Source organism: Saimiri boliviensis, chromosome 19 (genome assembly GCF_048565385.1).
Source record: "Saimiri boliviensis isolate mSaiBol1 chromosome 19, mSaiBol1.pri, whole genome shotgun sequence".
In the NCBI taxonomy this organism is placed as follows: domain Eukaryota; kingdom Metazoa; phylum Chordata; class Mammalia; order Primates; family Cebidae; genus Saimiri; species Saimiri boliviensis.
This window is the reverse complement of record NC_133467.1, coordinates 34,938,824-34,956,333: the sequence shown is the minus strand read 5'-3', so window position 1 is coordinate 34,956,333 and position 17,510 is coordinate 34,938,824. Positions and strand designations below refer to the sequence as shown.

Genomic DNA, 17,510 nt, shown 5'->3' with positions numbered 1-17,510 from the left:
AAGAGATCTCAGCACTGCCCTTCAGCCTGGGCAACGGAGTGAGACCCTGACTCAAAAAAAAAAAAAAAAAAATGCCTATAATCCCAGCACTTTGAGAGGCTGAGGCGGGTGGATCACGAGGTCAAGAGATCGAGACCATTCTGGTCAACATGGTGAAATCCCGTCTCTACTAAAAATACAAAAATTAGCTGGGCATGGTGGCACAGCCTATAGTCCCAGCTACTCGGGAGGCTGAGGTAGGAGAATTGCTTGAACCCAGGAGGCGGAGGTTGCGGTGAGCCAAGATCGCGCCATTGCACTCCAGCCTGGGTAACAAGAGCAAAACTCCGTCTCAAAAAAAAAAAAAAAAAAAAAAAGATGACAGCTTTGCCACTCCTGTACTCACTGCCCTCCTCTTATATGGGTGCTGCTGAGTCTGCTCTTTGATAGTGCCCCAACAGCTATTTCCCTCACTTTGCCCACCTTTCCCGGTTCCTGACCGGTCCTTCCTGTCAGCCACCCCCAGTTCAGGCATATTCACCCCTCAACCATTCTCTGAACACAGCTTACCTTTTCAGGCCCGACTCCTTTGTAACAGCCATTCCTGTCAATCTGCCTGACCTGATTATCTCTCTGCCCATTGCTTCATGGTTTTATACCCCCATCAACTCAGTCCAGGCATCAGTTGTCGAAGCCTTCCCTGAATCTCCCAGCTCTAGGTGCCCAGAGCACTTAGACAGGCTTCTCATTTTTCTGACAAGTCCCGTACACGTTTATTTACTTCTTTGTCTCTTCTACCGAGTGATAAGCTCCTTGGGAGCAACAGCTGAGTCCTGTCAGCTCTGGATCCTCCACACCTGGCATGCAGTGCCTATGCAAATGTTCTTTAAAATGTTCTTGGAGGAGCTGGGGGCAGTGGTTCACGCCTGCAATCCCAGCACTTTGGGAGGCCAAGGCGGGCGAATCACTTGAGGTCAGGAGTTTGAGACCAGCCTGGCCAACATGGTGAAACCCTAGCTCTACCAAGAATACAAAAATGATCCGGGTATGGTGGCAGGCACCTGTAATCCCAGCTACTTGGGAGGCTGAGGCAGAAGATTTGTTTGAACGAAGGAGGTGGAGGTTGCAGTGAGCCGAGATTGCACCCGGCACTCCAGCCTGGGCGACAAGAGCAAGACTCTGTCTCAAAACAGACAAACAAAAAGTGTTTTTGGAGGACTAGAGGTTTTTCCCAAGCTCAAAATGGATTCTAGCATCACATTTAAAGATGGAGAAACAAGAGCCGGGCGCGGTGGCTCAAGCCTGTAATCCCAGCACTTTGGGAGGCCGAGGCGGGTGGATCACGAGGTCGAGAGTTCGAGACCATCCTGGTCGACATGGTGAAACCCCGTCTCTACTAAAAATACAAAAAATCAGCTGGGCATGGTGGCGTGTGCCTGTAATCCCAGCTCCTCAGGAGGCTGAGGCAGGAGAATTGCCTGAACCCAGGAGGCGGAGGTTGCGGTGAGCCGAGATCGCGCCATTGCACTCCAGCCTGGGTAACAAGAGCGAAACTCCGTCTCAAAAAAAAAAAAAAAAAAAAAAAAAAGAAAAAACAATAAAACAAAGAAAAAAAAAAGATGGAGAAACAAAGATCAGGGCTCTGGGGAGGAAGCTGACTTGGCTGGAGAAGATACACTGGAGTGTACATCGGGGTGGGCAAAGCAGGTGTGGATATTCACCTTGTGAAATGGAGGAGCAGGCTCCAGAAAGTTCAGGGACTTGCCTAAGGCCACGTGGTGAGTAAGCGTCAAGGTTAAAAGTCAAACCCAGTTTTCCTACCTCCCACCGTACAGTCTTCAGAACTTTTTAAAGGATAAGACCCAAATGAGAGAATGGACTTCTGTAGTGCACGCTATGTGCTGGGCACCATTGCAGTTTACAAATTTTAACGTAATCATCCTAATAATGCTGTGTGGTAGGTACTACCTTTCACCCTCATTTTATAAATAAGGAAACTGAAGTACAGAGATGTTGAATACTTGTCCAAGGTCACAGATAAGAAATAGCACTGGGCACAGAGGTTCATGCCTATAATCCCAGCATTTTGGGAGGCTGAGGTGGGAGATTCACTTGAGACCAGGAATTCAAAATCAGCCTGGGTTACATAGTGAGACTCTCTCTATAGAAAAAAAAAAAAAATTAGTCGCAGCTACTTGGGAGGCTGAGGTGGGCGGATTGCTAGAGCCCGGGAGACGGAGGCTGCAGTGAGCCAAGATCACGCCACTGAACTCCATCCTGGGCAACAGAGTGAGACCCTTTCTCAAAAAAAAAAAAAAGAAAAAAGAAATAGGATTTGAGTCCAGGTTAGACTGGGTCTAGAGGTCATGCTCATAAATCCAAGGCTGTGCTGGCTCTCCATGCAAATTGTTTAACATCAGAATCATGGTTATAATGTTTCCTTTCTCCCTCCTTGTTAAATAAAATCATAACACCTTTCCGGGCGATGAGCATCTTTCCAACAGATTTCTCATCCCTGCACTTGTCCGCCCCCAGACTCTCTTCCCACTGCTCTGCACGCTTTCTGTGCTCTGCCCCGCACCCTCTGCCAGGATTCTCACCTGCCATTTCTTCCTCACAGAAGTGCATCAGCAGAGGGGAGCTCCAGGTGTCTCTGTCATATCAGCCTGTGGCACAGAGAATGACAGTGGTGGTCCTCAAAGCCAGACACTTGCCGAAGATGGATATCACCGGTCTCTCAGGTAGCAGCTATTTACTTCAACCTATTTCTTACTGTCTGAACCACCCCCCACGCGTTGCCTGTGACCCAGATAGACCTCCACACTTCAAGATCCTCACCTCTTTTACTTTTAATCTGCTCCTCTTTCTGTCGACATTCTCGTCCTGATGAATGTCCACGTCCGGTAGATTTCCTAGCTGGGAAGTTTCTTCAGTTGAACAAATGGGGTCTTTACGTTTGGGAAGGTATCCTAAATAATATGCATGCCAGGCGCTAAGTGAAACTTCTCAAAAAGGCTTCAGGCATTTATCTCTGTGCCCTTTAAAATACTCTTGGTACCATGGGATGTCTTCAGATCTGACTTGAGAAAGTTGGTCTGTTCTATTCTTGTTGGGTTTTCTTGGCCTCTCGTCCAGGCAGGCAGACTCACATACAGTCAGTGTGTGTTATTGTGCAATCTCTGAAGAACACACTGGGTGGTCATCAAAAGATATGCACAACAGAGCTCCCCCTTTCCAACATGAAATTACCGTTATCTAAGGGAGGACTGTGTCATAGGCCTCTCTCCCTTTTTCTTATCTCTTTGGGGGCACCAGATCCTTATGTCAAGGTGAACGTCTACTACGGCAGAAAGCGCATTGCCAAGAAGAAAACCCACGTGAAGAAGTGCACTTTGAACCCTGTCTTCAATGAATCTTTCATCTATGACATCCCCACTGACCTCCTGCCTGATATCAGCATCGAGTTCCTCGTCATCGACTTCGATCGCACTACGAAGAACGAGGTGGTGGGGAGGCTGATCCTGGGGGCACACAGTGTCACGGCCAGCGGTGCTGAACACTGGAGAGAGGTCTGCGAGAGCCCCCGCAAGCCCGTGGCCAAGTGGCACAGTCTGAGCGAGTACTAATCCTGTTCTTCTCTCCTCTAACCGGCCCCCCTACCCCCCCGGGGCTAGGCTGGGGAGGGATGAGGTGGGGAAAGAGATGACAGAGAAGTGGACTCAAAAACCTCATTTTAGTTGTAGAAGAAAATTTCTTACAAAACACAGTCCACAAAGAACACCCTACATGACCACAGCTGCAGATCGGTTCTTAGCAATGATGGCTATTTCTCCTTTGCAAGGCATAAGGCACCAGAATTTCTTTCTTTGTTTCTTTCTTTCTTTCTTTCTTTCTTTTGAGATGGAGTTTCACTCTTGTTGCCCAGGCTGGAGTGCAATGGCGCAATCTTGGCTCACTGCAACCTCCACCTCCTGGGTTCAAGTGATTCTCCTGCCTCAGCCTCCCAAGTAGCTGGGACTACAGGCACCCGACACCACACCTGGCTAATTTTTTGTATTTTTAGTAGAGATGGGTTTTCATCATGTTGGCCAGGCTAGTCTTGAACTCCAGACCTCAGGTGCTCCACCTGCCTCAGCCTCCCAGAGGACTGGGATTACAGGTGTGAGCCACCGCATCTGGCCTCTTTTCTTTTTTAATGGGGACAAAAGAAAGGGAAAGACCCCTACAGAGATCTATATATAACAATGTAACCATATACTTGCATGTCTAATACAAACTGAAGAAATAAGCCTAACTGCCAATATCTAGTTGCAGATTTTAATCCATGGAAATTGTGTTTTGTGCCGAATTGTATTTGCTGATTACCTGAAATTGGCTTTTTTTTTTTTTTAACTGGGCTTCTCTGGAGAATTTCCCCCACTCCCCACCTCTGAAGAAGAAAATTTTCGCTCTTATAAAACCTCGTGTTTTCATCATTGCGATCTTTTGTTTTTATTACCTCTTACATCTCTGCTCTTTGACTGGGCTCAAGGTCTAGAGGTCTGTAATAAGCCAAGAAACAAAGATGGAGTGAATGAGGCAAGGTTTCCAGGAGAAAGAGGAATTGAGAAATGGGGTATTTTTGCTGTCAGCCCTTCTGCTATGACGTAGTAGAGGGCAGTCTATAATTAACTAACAGACCTAACTGAAGCACAGAGAATACATCAGGCTTATGCATCCGATACATCAGATCTTGGACTCTTACCAGACTTGATGACTTCTCTAAAAGGAGCTTTGGAGACTTCAAATTCAGGTATAGGATAGCACCAGTGAACACATCCAGCTGATCCTAAAAGCTGTTTTCAGGTAAAAGGGCAAGGAGAGGGGACAAGTGAAGACTGCTGTTCCCCTTTGCAGCCATCTACTTTAGTGACAGCCATTTCTTGGTTGATGGGTTGGAAGTCATCAGAGGTTTGAAGAATTAACGCTGGCCTTTGTTTTTCCAGAAATGCTGACCATAGAGATGCTTTAGCGTCTTCTCAAATAGCTTCGATGTTATGAGGTTAGTTTTGCTTCATAAAACAGGGGCCCTCAGAAATGATTCTTTCTCCTTAAATTTTTGAATAAAAATTTAGCTCTTAAAAAACAAACAAACAAACAAACAAAAAAAACAGTGTGACTGAGTGAATGAAGATAAGTTGGATTTTTTCAGAGCATTCTTTTCCTCAAGACAAGCTGCACCGTTCTTGGGATTTATGTCTCGCCACATGGTAGAGGATGGGGGTACTACAGGGTGCAGTTCTTCTACCACTGGGCAATAGAGGTTGAGAGAGATTCGGCATCTTTCTGGGATTAAATTCAAGTCTTCTTACTCCTACTGCAGCTGTGTCTCTAATGTTGAGACTTTGCAGATCGCAGAGACTCCATAATAGGTAAACTTGGGGCCGGGTACAGTGGCTTAGGCCTGTAATCCCAGCACTTTGGAAGGCTGAACCCGGGAGTTCAAGACCAGCCTGGGCTACATGGCAAAATCCCATCTCTACCAAAATTACAAAAAAAATAGCTAGGTGTGGTGGTGCGTGCCTGTGGTCCCAGCTACTCAGGAGGCTGAGGTGGGAGGATCACTTGAGCTCAGAGGTAGAGGCTGCAGTGAGCCATGATCATCATACCACTGCACCCTGGCCTGGGTAACAGAGTGAGACCCTGTCTCAAAAATTGATTAGTTAAAATAAACTAAGATAGCTAAACTTAGATAGGCAGTAGGTATTTTTGCCCATCTGAGGAGGAACTCAGTCAAGCGGTTACTTAACAGCTTGATCCAGGGCGGGAAAGATGAGTTGAGATTGAAGTACCCACTTCCACACACGAACATCCCTTTGAAGCTTGCTTTGGCGAAGGGCGTCAAAAAGCTGAGTCTCTGTTGGAGGTGGGGGTGACTTTGCTCTCAGTGTTCCCTTAGCTTTTGTGGATTTAAAACCACTCTGCTCCCCCGAATCCTTTTGTTTGGTTTCAGCCCGTGTTCTTGACAATGCAGAGCAACTCTGAGCAGTCACAAAGCCTACTCTCTGTTCTTGTCCCTGCCAACCCCCATCCCCCAGAATCTGACTCACTATTTCACCATCAGCTGGGGTCACACCACTAGTCTCTGTCCTATGCCCCACGAAATGTACATACTGTATCATAAGTAGAAGAAAATAATTTTTGTTTTCTAAAAATGCATTTTGAGATAGTTTAATGTAAATCTGACAGGAGCATTCTGAAGCCCCATTAGGAAAAATTTTAATGGTTCCTCTTCATCGCCTTAATGTCTAAAGATCAGAAATCGCTGAGCAAACCTGCTTTTGTTTCCTTCCCAGAAACAATGCAAGACAACAGGTGGAGATAGTCTGGTCTTTGCCCTGCTGTGTGTGCCTCTGTAGCTCCTCCTGACAAACGTCTGGGAAAACAGCCTCACCCCACTCCTCTCTCTTCCCATTTCCTTGTAGCTTTATTCCTTGCATTCTTTGGGTCTACTGAGCAGTGGGTGCTGAGGTGACAGGGGAGGAACCAGTAGTTCTGTAGCCTAGGAACTCCCTCGGTGTCTTTGCCAGAAAAAGGCAAAGAGGTGGACAGTACAGGGCTCCTCCCTCCTACCTCAGGCCTGATCCATCCTGCCCTTGACTTTGCTGTCCCAAAGTTTCTTAGCTGACTTTGGTTTTCACATCTGTTCTTTCCAGAGCTAGCTGATAAAGAGTGGAGGAGGAATGCGTCCTCCTGAGAGTCAGTTGAAAGAAAGACAAGAGAGTCACATCTTAATTTTTGCACAAGGCATTCGTGGTCAGGAACAGGTTAGGGAATGGTCACTTCTGATTTTCCAAGAGTCGCTCCTTTTCTGCAGATATCTTGATTCCTTTGGGAAGACAAGAATTTTTCTTAATAACCAAGGTCCCTTAATGAGTTATTCCTTCTTTGGGTTCATCTCACTGGAGCACAGCCAAGATGGGCATGTTTATGGACAGTGCTCTAGATGTGAAAACAGATAGAACTGGTTTGTGGGACAGGGGCCGCTTGCTCAGGAGAGGGAATAACGCAGGTCCCTTTTCTCAGAAGACTTGTACTATGGCCATGACAGTGACATTGCCCTCGCCATGATCCCTCTCCGAAGTGGTTGTCTTTCTGTACCTTGTGTCTTCTCTTGTAAAAATGAAACTCAAAAATAAAATTAATTGTGTCAAATTTTGAAAAAAAAAGAAAAAACTGAAAAAGCTAACATGAATTGTGTGAAATTGCATACTGCTGTAATGCTAACCTACAATATGTAATGCTATCTTGTATGTTGAATTTGTTAATGCACCAGGCAAGTGCAAAATAAAGACTGATTCACATTAAATAGGCACAGTGATGTCAGCATGATTCTCTGGGAAGCTGGATGACTCTCAGTGAGGTTATCACTCAGACTCCAAAAGGATGTTCTAGGGCATGTTTTCCAAAGCGTGGTCCCCAGACCACTTGATGCAGAATCATCTCAGGGCACTTGTTTAAAAATGCAGATTCCGGCCAGGCATGGTGGGTCGCGCCTGTAATCTCAGCCCTTTGGGAGGCTGAGGCAGGCGGATCACAAGGTCAGGAGTTTGAGACCAGCCTGACCAACATGGTGAAACCCCCTCTCTACTAAAAATACAAAAAATTAGCCAGGCATGGAGGTGCATGCCTGTAATCCCAGCTACTTGGGAAGCTGAGGCAGGAGAATTGCTTAAACACAAGAGGCAGAGGTTGCAGTGAACCAAGATTGAACCATTGCACTCCAGCCTAGGCAACAAGAGTGAAACTCAGACTCAAAAAAATAATAATAATAATGCAGATTCCAGGCTCCCATCCTAGATACTCTCATTTGGCAAGTGAGTTGGTTTGCCGTTTGTTCTAGTCTTTCTTTTTTCCTCTTGAAATGTAATTTCTGAGACCATCCCTACTAGAGGGGCTTTTAGTGCTGAGAATCAATCTGCCCCTTTAATTTGAAATATTTATCACAAAAGCAATCCTGAGACTGGCCAATTCTGTTCTCTCATTCATTCATTTATTTACTTTTTTTTTTTTGGTGGGTGGTTGGTTTTTTTTGAGGCAGAGTCTCACCCTTGCTGGAGTACAGGGGCTCAATCTCAGGTCACTGTAACCTCCGTTTCCTGGGCAAGCGATTCTCATGCCTCAGCCTCCCAAGCAGCTGGAACTATAGGTGCACGACACCAGTTTGGCGAATTTTTGTATTTTTAGTAGAGATGGAGTTTCACCATATTGGCCAGTCTGGTCTCAAACTCCCAGCCTCAAATTATCCTCCCACCTTGACCTCCCAAAGTGCTGGGATTACAGGCATGAGCCACTGCACGCAGCCTCATTTACTATTACTATTATTTATTTATTTATTTATTTATTTTTTGAGACGGAGTTTCGCTCTTGTTACCCAGGCTGGAGTGCAATGGCGCGATCTCGGCTCACCGCAACCTCCGCCTCCTGGGTTCAGGCAATTCTCCTGCCTCAGCCTCCTGAGTAGCTGGGACTACAGGCACGTGCCACCACACCCAGCTAATTTTTCTATTTTCAGTAGAGGCAGAGTTTTAGCACATTGGCCAGATGGTCTCGGACTCCTGGCCTCAAGTGATCTGTCTGCCTCAGCCTCCCAAAGTGCTAGGATTACAGGTGTGAGCCACCGTGTCTGGCCTATTTTTTTTTTTTTTTTTTTTGAGATGGAGTTTCGCTCTTGTTACCCAGGCTGGAGTGCAATGGCGCGATCTCGGCTCACCGCAACCTCCGCCTCCTGGGTTCAGGCAATTCTCCTGCCTCAGCCTCCTGAGGAGCTGGGATTATAGGCACGCGCCACCATGCCCAGCTAATTTTTTGTATTTTTAGTAGAGACGGGGTTTCACCATGTTGACCAGGTTGGTCTCGATCTCTCGACCTTGTGATCCACTCGCCTCGGCCTCCCAAAGTGCTGGGATTACAGGCTTGAGCCACCGCGCCCGGCCGTCTGGCCTATTTTAATTTAAAAAATCATTTTATTGGAGCATTTTGTACATATACAACTTGGTGAGTTTGGAGATAAGTACACCTGTGAAACTAAAGGTTAATCTTGTTTACTTTTCAGAAATTCTGTTTTTCCTCCCACAAGCTGATAGGCTTTTGAACCTGTCTATAAGATTAATTGTGTATCCAGGCTCACAATTATGAGGACACAAAGGCATACTGGATGTGGTAGATCACATCTGTGATCTCAGCACTTTGGGATACTGAAGTGGGCAGATTGCCTGAGGTCAAGAGTTTGAGACCAGTCTGACCAACATGGTGAAACCCCATCTCTGCTAAAAACAACAAAATTAGCCAGGCATGGTGGCATGTGCCTGTAATCCCAGCTACTTGGAAGGCTGAAGCAGGGGAACTGGTTGAACCAGGGAGGTGGAGGTTACAGTGACCTGAGATTGCACCACTGCTCTCTAGCCTGGGCAACAGAGCGAGACTCCATCTCAACAACAACAACAAAAAAATGATCAATAGACTTTGGAGGACACAGGGAAAAGGGTGGGAGGGGATGAGGGATAAAAGACTACCCACTGGGTACAGTGTACACTGCTCGGGTGATGGGTGCACCAAAATCTCAGAAATCACCACTAAATAACTTATCCATGTAACCAAATACCACCTGTTCCCCAAAAAAACAATTAAAAAAAAAGAGAGAGAACAGTGTTTTTCTAAAAAAAAAAAAAAAAAAAAAAATTGTGTGAATTAATTGCTTATGTAATCAAAAGGTCAGTAGAAAACGGATGATGCTGGCCAGGCGCGGTGGCTCACGCCTGTAATCCCAGCACTTTGGGAGGCCGAGGCGGATGGATCACGAGGTCAAGAGATCGAGACCATCCTGGTCAACATGGTGAAACCCCGTCTCTACTAAAAATACAAAAAAATTAGCCGGGCATGGTGGCGCGTGCCTGTAATCCCAGCTGCTCAGGAGGCTGAGGCAGGAGAATTGCTTGAACCCAGGAGGCGGAGGTTGCAGTGAGCCGAGATCGCGCCATTGCACTCCAGCCTGGGTAACAGAAGTGAAACTCCGTCTCAAAAAAAAAAAAAAAAAGGAAAAAAAAATGGGTGATGCTTTTTTTTTTAAGAAGCAGTTTTTTGTTTTTAAGTTCAGCTTTTTATTGAACACATTATGAAAGAGGCTTAGTCAAAAAGACCAAAATCCACGTCATCATCAGACTCCTCAGATTCTTCTTTCTTTGCTTCCACTTTCTTCTCCTGAACTGGAACAGCAGCGGTGGAGGGGGCAGGACCTCCCGTGGGTGCAGCACCAGCTGCTGGAGCAGGTCCACCGGCCCCTGCATTGCAGATGAGGCTCCCAATGTTGACATGTGCCAGGGCCTTTGCAAACAAGCCAGGCCTAAAAGGTTCAACATTTACACCGGCTGCTTTAATGAGGGCATTGATCTTACCCTCCGTGATGGTCACCTCATCGTCGTGCAGAATGAGGGCCGAGTAGGCACAGGCGAGCTCGGAGACGGAGGCCGTGGTGAGGGTGAGGGTGAGGCTAACGCTGCCGGACGCTGTGCTAGTCACCGGATGTAGTGAGGGCCTCACCCCGACTCGGCCTTGGCTTCCTCGGAAGGACCAAGCACCTTGGTGGCAGCTGAGGAGGAGGAGTTTTTGCTCTTGTTGCCCAGGCTGGCGTGCAGTGGTGTGCTCTTGGCTCACTGCAACCTCTGCCTCACGGTTCAAGTGATTCCCCTGCCTCAGCCTCCCAAGTAGCTGGGATTACAGGTGTGTGCCACCACACCCAGCTAATTTTGTATTTTTAGTAGAGATGGGGTTTCACCCTGTTGACCAGGCTGGTCTCGAATTCCTGACCTCTGGTGATCCACCTGTCTAGGCCTCCCAAAGTGCTGGGAATACAGGTGTGAGTCACTGCACTCAACCTCTTGGGATTTTATTAAAGTTCAGGGGGTAATTTTGGTTTGTCTTCCCAGCATCTAGACTGCCAAATTTCAGCATCAGACCCCAAATTTCCTTTGTGGATCTCACTGTGTCAGTTTCAGTTCATGTGGTCCAGGGATTAAAGACAGGCCTGGGCCAGGCACGGTGGCTGACGCCTGTAATCCCAGCACTTTGGGAGGCTGATGGGGTGGATCACCTGAGGTCAGGAGTTTGAGACCAGCCTGACCAACTTGGTGAAACCCTGTCCTACTAAAAAAATACAAAATTAGCTGGGTGTGGTGGTGGATGTCTGTAATTCCAGCTACTCAGGAGGCTGAGGCAGGAGAATCTCTTGAAGCCAGGAGGCGAAGGTTGCAGTGAGCCAAGATCACACCATTGCAGTCCAGCTTGGGCAACAAGAGTGAAACCCCATCTCAGAAAATAAAAAACAACAACACTGAGGCCTGGCTAACAAAGCATAGTGTCCTCCTGGCCACAATGCCTGGCGCAGGTGCAGGCACAGGCAGGTGACCTAAGCAGGCCCAATCAGAACCGGGCTCAGAGCCTTTCTTTTTATTTATTTATTTTTTTTTCTGAGACGGAGTCTCGCTCTGTCGCTCAGGCTGGAGTGCAATGGCACAATCTCAGCTCACTGCAACCTCCGCCTCCCAGGTTCAAGCGATTCTCATGTCTCAGCCTCTCGAGTAGCTGGGATTACAGGTACATGCCACCACGCTAGGCTAATTTTTGTATTTTTAGTAGAGATGGGGTCTCATGATGTTGGCCAGGCTGTTCTGGCCTGACCTCAGGTGATCCACCCTCCTCGGCCTCCCAAGGTGCAGGGATTGGGCCCGGGCATAGTGGCTAACGCCTGTAATCCCAGTGACTCAGGGGAGGCTGAGGCAGGAGAATCACTCGAACCTGGGAGGCAGAGGTTGCAGTGAGCCGAGATGAGGCCAGTGCACTCCAGCCTGGCAACAGAGCAAGACACTGTTTCAAAAAATAAAAAAGTGCAAGATTACAGGGGTGGGTGAGCCACTGCACCTGGCCCCGCCTAGTTAATTTTTAAATTTTGTTTTGAGATAGTGAGAGATGAGGGTCTCACTATCTTGCCCAGGCTGGTGGTTTGTTTTTGTTTTTGTTTTTTGGAGACAGAGTCTTACTCTGCTGCCCAGACTAGAGTGCAGTGGCACCAACTTGGCTCACACCAACCTCCGCTTCCTGGGTTCAAGTGATTCTTGTGCCTCAGCCTCCTGACAAACTGACTCTTTTTTTTTTTTGAGATGGAGTTTCACTCTGTCGCCGAGGCTGGAGTGCAATGGTGTGATCTCGGCTCACTGCAACCTCTACCTCTCAGGTTCAAGCGATTCTCCTGCCTCAGCCTCCCAAGTAGCTGGAATTACAGGCACCTGCCACCACGCCTGGCTAATTTTTTGTATTTTTAGTAGAGATGGGTTTTCATCATATTAGGCTGGTCCTGATCTCCTGACCTTGTGATCCACCTGCTTTGGCCTCCCAAAGTGCTGGGATTCCAGGTATAAGCCACTGTGCCAGGCTTTGTTTTTTTTTTTTTTTTTTTTAGACAGAGTTTTGCTCTTGTTACTCGGGCTGGAGTGCAATGGCGCGATCTCGGCTCACCGCAACCTCCGCCTCCTGGGTTCAGGCAATTCTCCTGCCTCAGCCTCCTGAGTAGCTGGGATTACAGGCACGCGCCACCATGCCCAGCTAATTTTTTGTATTTTTAGTAGAGACGGGGTTTCACTATGTTGACCGGGATGGTCTCGATCTCTTGACCTCGTGATCCACCCGCCTCGGCCTCCCAAAGTGCTGGGATTACAGGCTTGAGCCACCGCGCCCGGCAGGCTTTTTTTTTTTTTTTTTTTGAGACGGAGTTTCGCTCTTGTTACCCAGGCTGGAGTGCAATGGCACGATCTCGGCTCACCGCAACCTCTGCCTCCTGGGCTCAGGCAATTCCCCTGCCTCAGCCTCCTGAGTAGCTGGGATTACAGGCACGTGCCACCATGCCCAGCTAATTTTTTGTATTTTTAGTAGAGACGGGGTTTCACCATGTTGACCAGGATGGTCTCGATCTCTCGACCTCGTGATCCACCCGCCTCGGCCTCCCAAAGTGCTGGGATTACAGGCTTGAGCCACCGCGCCCGGCGGCTTTTTTTTTTTTAATGGAGTTTCGCTCTTGTTGCCCAGGCTGGAGTGCAACGGTGCGATCTCAGCTCACTGCAACCTCTGCCTACTAGGTTCAAGCTATTAGTGCCTCAGCTTCCCAAATAGCTGGGATTACAGGCGCACATCACCATGCCTGTCTAATTTTTGTATTTTTAGTAGAGACAGGGTTTCTTCATGTTGGCCAGGCTGGTCTCAAACTCTCAACCTTAGGTGATCCGCCTGCCTTGGCCTCCCAAAGTGCTGGGATTACTGACATGAGCCACTGTGTCCCACCACAGCTGATAGTTTTTTAACCTTCCCCCTTCTAGTAGTCCCCAGGTTTTATTGTTGCCATTTTAATGTCTGTTAAGTACTCAATGTTTAGCTCCCACTTACTAGTGAGAACATGTGTTATTTGGTTTTCTGTTCTTGTGTTAATTTGCTTAGGATAACAACCTCTCATTAATTTATTAGTCAACAAATATTTATTTATTGAGTGTCTACTATGTGCCAGGCACTAGGGATACAATACATTGATGAGCAAGAGTGCTGTTCTTGTAGAGTGTAGCAGAGGACAATATAAATCAAATAATTACATTAATAAATATATGATTAGAAATTGGGAAATTCTCTAAAATAAAAGAAACAGCCCAGGCATGATGGCTTACACCTGTAATCCCAGCACTTTGGGAGGCTGAGGTGGGTGGATCACCTGAGGTTGGGAGTTTGAGACCAGCCTGGCCAGCATGGAGAAACCCATCTCTGCTAAAAATACAAAATTAGCCAGGCGTGGTGGCACATGCCTGTAATTCCACCTACTTGGGAGACTGCAGCAGGAGAATCACTTGAACCTGGGAGGTGGAGGTTGTGGTGAGCTGAGATCACACCATTGCACCCCAGCCTGGGTAGTAAGAGCAAAACTCTCTGAAAAAAAAAAAAAAAAAAAAAAAAAAAAAAAAAAAAAAAAAAACCAACGGAAAGAAACACAGGTAAATGCAACACTCCAGGGTAATGTTACTGGGAGTAATGTTACTGGGAGTAACATTACCTTGCAAGTGCTCTTTGTGGATTTCTCTACATGCCTTAAAGTCTGGAGTGATTCACTTTGTATATTTTCTGTTCGGTGTCTTATCCTCCCTGTGAGAGGAAGAGAGAATGGAAGAGAATCAATTCCTGCTCTTTTAAAGTTTCAGTGAAGAAACTAAAAAATATTTTCAAACTGCAAGCTGATTATAAGCACATTATAAGAAAACTGGGGCCAGGATCGGTGGCTTATGTCTGTAAACCCAGCACTTTGGGAGGCTGAAGCGGGCTGATCATAAAGTCAGAAGTTTGAGACCAGCCTGATCAACATGGTGGAAAAAACCCTGTCTCTAATAAAAACACAAAAATTAGGCCGGGCACAGGGGCTCACGCCTGTAATTCCAGCACTTTGGGAGGCTGAGGCGGGTGGATCACGAGGTCAAGAGATTGAGACCATCCTGGCCAACGTGGTGAAACCTTGTCTCTACTAAAATACAAAAATTAGCTGGGCATGGAGGCGCACACCTGAAGTCCCAGGTACTCTGGAGGCTGAGGCAGGAGAATTGCTTGAACCCAGGAAGTGGAGGTTGCAGTGAGCTGAGACCTTGCCACTGCACTCCAGCCTGGCACCAGGCGACAAAGTGAGACTCTTGTCAAAAAGGAAAAAAATTGGCCAGGAGTGTAACATGCCTGTAATCCCAGCTACTCAGGAGGCTGAGGCAGGAGAATCACTTGAACCAGGGAGATGGAGGTTGCAGTGAGCCGAGAGTGTGCCATTGCACTCCAGCCTGGGCAACAAATCGAGACTCCATCTCAAAACAAACAAACAAACAAACAAAACTGGGACCAGGCACGGTAGCTCATGTCTGTCATCCCAGCACCTTGGGAGGCTGGGGCAGGAGGATTGCTTGAGCCCAGGAGTTCAAGACCAGCCTGGGCAACAGTGAGACCTCGTCTCTACAAAAAATGAAAAACTTAGCCAGGCATGGTGGCGTGCACCTGAAGTCCTGGCTACTTGGGAGGCTGAGGTGGGACATTCCTTGAGCCCAGCAGTTCAAGGGTTCAGTAAGTAATGAAGTTCAAGGCTTCATTGTGACACTGCCCTCCAGCCTGGGTGACAGAGTGAGACCCTGTCTCAAGAAAAAAGAAAAAGAAAATTGAAAACTAGAAAAAAGAAAAAAAAAGTCAAGATTCCAAAATCTTAACAATTATTTTGTCTCCTCTTTATTTTTTTTACCACAGCTCTCACCTCCTCTTTATTTATTTATTTATTTATTTATTTATTTATTTATTTTTTATTTTTTGAGACAGAGTTTTGCTCCTGTTACCCAGGCTGGAGTGCAATGGCGCGATCTCGGCTCACCGCAACCTCCGCCTCCTGGGTTCAGGCAATTCTCCTGCCTCAGCCTCCTGAGTAGCTGGGATTACAGGCACGTGCCACCATGCCCAGCTAATTTTTTGTATTTTTAGTAGAGACGGGGTTTCACCTTGTTGACCAGGATGGTCTCGATCTCTCGACCTCGTGATCCACCCGCCTCGGCCTCCCAAAGTGCTGGGATTACAGGCTTGAGCCACCGCGCCCGGCTTATTTTTTATTATTTATTCACTTATTTTTATAAACAGAGACAGGGTCTTGCTCTGTTGATCAAGGTCTTGAATTCTTGGCCTCAAGCTATCCTCCTGCCTCAGCCTTCCAAAATGCTGGGATTACAGGTATGAGCCACCATGTCCAGGCCCATTTTGTCTTCTGAGCTTATTTCCTGCGCATATTTTTCCTGATACGTCACTTGGGATCGATGTGGAAAATATGTAAAAAAAAAAAAGTACAAGTTATAGAAGTAGGGGGAAATCCACATTGCTAATTTTGGCACATCTTCCAATTTGTTTTAATTACCTTATGATTGCAATCATGGTATGTATATAATTTTGTGTATTACTTTTTTCTAGATGATAGCCTTTTTTTTTTTTTTTTTGAGACGGAGTTTCGCTCTTGCTACCCAGGCTGGAGTGCAATGGAGCGATCTCTGCTCACCGCAACTTCTGTCTCCTGGGTTCAAGCAATTCTTCTGCCTCAGCCTCCCGAGTAGCTGGGACTACAGGCGTGTGCCACTATGCCCAGCTAATTTTTGTATTTTTATTAGAGACGGGGTTTCACCATGTTGACCAGTATGGTCTTGATCTCTTGACCTCGTGATCCACCCGTCTTGGCCTCCCAAAGTGCTGGGATTATAGGAGTGAGCCACCGTGCCCAGCCTAGATGACAGTCTTAAAAATAACATCGCCGGCCGGGTGTGGTGGCTCACGCCTGTAATCCAAGCACTTTGGAGGCCAAGGCGGGTGGATCACCTGAGGTCGGGAGTTCAAGACCAGCCTGACCAACATGGTGAAACCCCGTCTTAAAAAAAAAAAAATACTGAGATGAAGAAAAAAAAATAAATAAATAAATAACATCATCATATAACAATGATGGTAAGATTATCTTGGCACTCAGGATACTTTTGGTTACAATTAACAGGAAACTCAATTCAAGTTGGCTTAAACATTAAGAAAATGCATCAGGTCACCTAACTGGAAGTCCAAAGGCGGGGCAGGCTTCAGAATTGACTTTTGCAAAGTTCGCTAATACTATCAAGGACTCAGATTCCTTCTGCGAGCCCACCCTGACGTCCAATGTCAGCACACCCAGCTAATTTTTCCTTTTTTTTTTTTTGAGACGGAGTTTCGCTCTTGTTACCCAGGCTGGAGTACAATGGCGCGATCTCGGCTCACCACAACCTCCACCTCCTGAGTTCAGGCGATTCTCCTGCCTCAGCCTCCTGAGTAGCTGGGATTACAGGCACGCGCCACCATGCCCAGCTAATGTTTTGTATTTTTAGTAGAGACGGGGTTTCACCATGTTGGCCAGGATGGTCTCGATCTCTTGACCTTGTGATCCACCCGCCTCAGCCTCCCAAAGTGCTGGGACTACAGGCTTGAGCCACCGCGCCCAGCCCAATTTTTACATTTTTATAGAGATGGGGGTCTTGCTATGTTGCCCAGGTCTTGAACTGCTGGCCTCAAGTCTTGAACTGCTGGCCTCAAGTGACCTTCCCACCTCAGCCTTCCAAGGTGCTGAGATCACAGGCATGAGCCACCACACCCGGATAAAACTGGACATCTTCATGATTTGCATTCACTCACATCAAATCAGCTTCTTCTCAGGCATTGTTCCAAGTTAACATTTAATTATTGTTTACCAAGTAGTTGAAATTGCTGTGTCCCTTACTCCTTCACATTCTCCCACCATTCAATCCAAATCCCTCAGATTTTGCACGTTAGAATTAGAGGTGCCCACTGAAAAGAACTGAGACTCTGAGAACCGTGAGCTTGTTTTTTTTTTTTTTTTTCACTGTTGAATTCCCAATGCCAACACATTGCCTGGTGCAGCGGTACCC

The 17,510-nt window shown here is 46.9% G+C and overlaps 1 protein-coding gene and 1 pseudogene across 2 annotated transcripts in view; one reads left to right on the top strand and one right to left on the bottom strand.

Annotated features, from left to right (window-relative positions):
- SYT11 (synaptotagmin 11) overlaps positions 1-7,333 on the top strand; it is a 28,526-nt gene extending 21,193 nt beyond the window's left edge. Inside the window, exons 3-4 of one of the 2 annotated variants that reach the window (XM_074389876.1) lie at positions 2,600-2,720; positions 3,295-7,333. In XM_074389876.1, coding sequence (XP_074245977.1) covers positions 2,600-2,720; positions 3,295-3,605 — 432 coding nt within the window. In that variant the 3' untranslated portion in view covers positions 3,606-7,333. Of the gene's footprint in view, positions 1-2,599; positions 2,724-3,294 lie in introns of both variants that reach the window. The other variant, XM_074389875.1, reaches the window with a different exon arrangement.
- The window catches only part of LOC101040175 (large ribosomal subunit protein P1 pseudogene), a 16,343-nt pseudogene continuing 5,586 nt past the window's right edge, over positions 6,754-17,510 (bottom strand).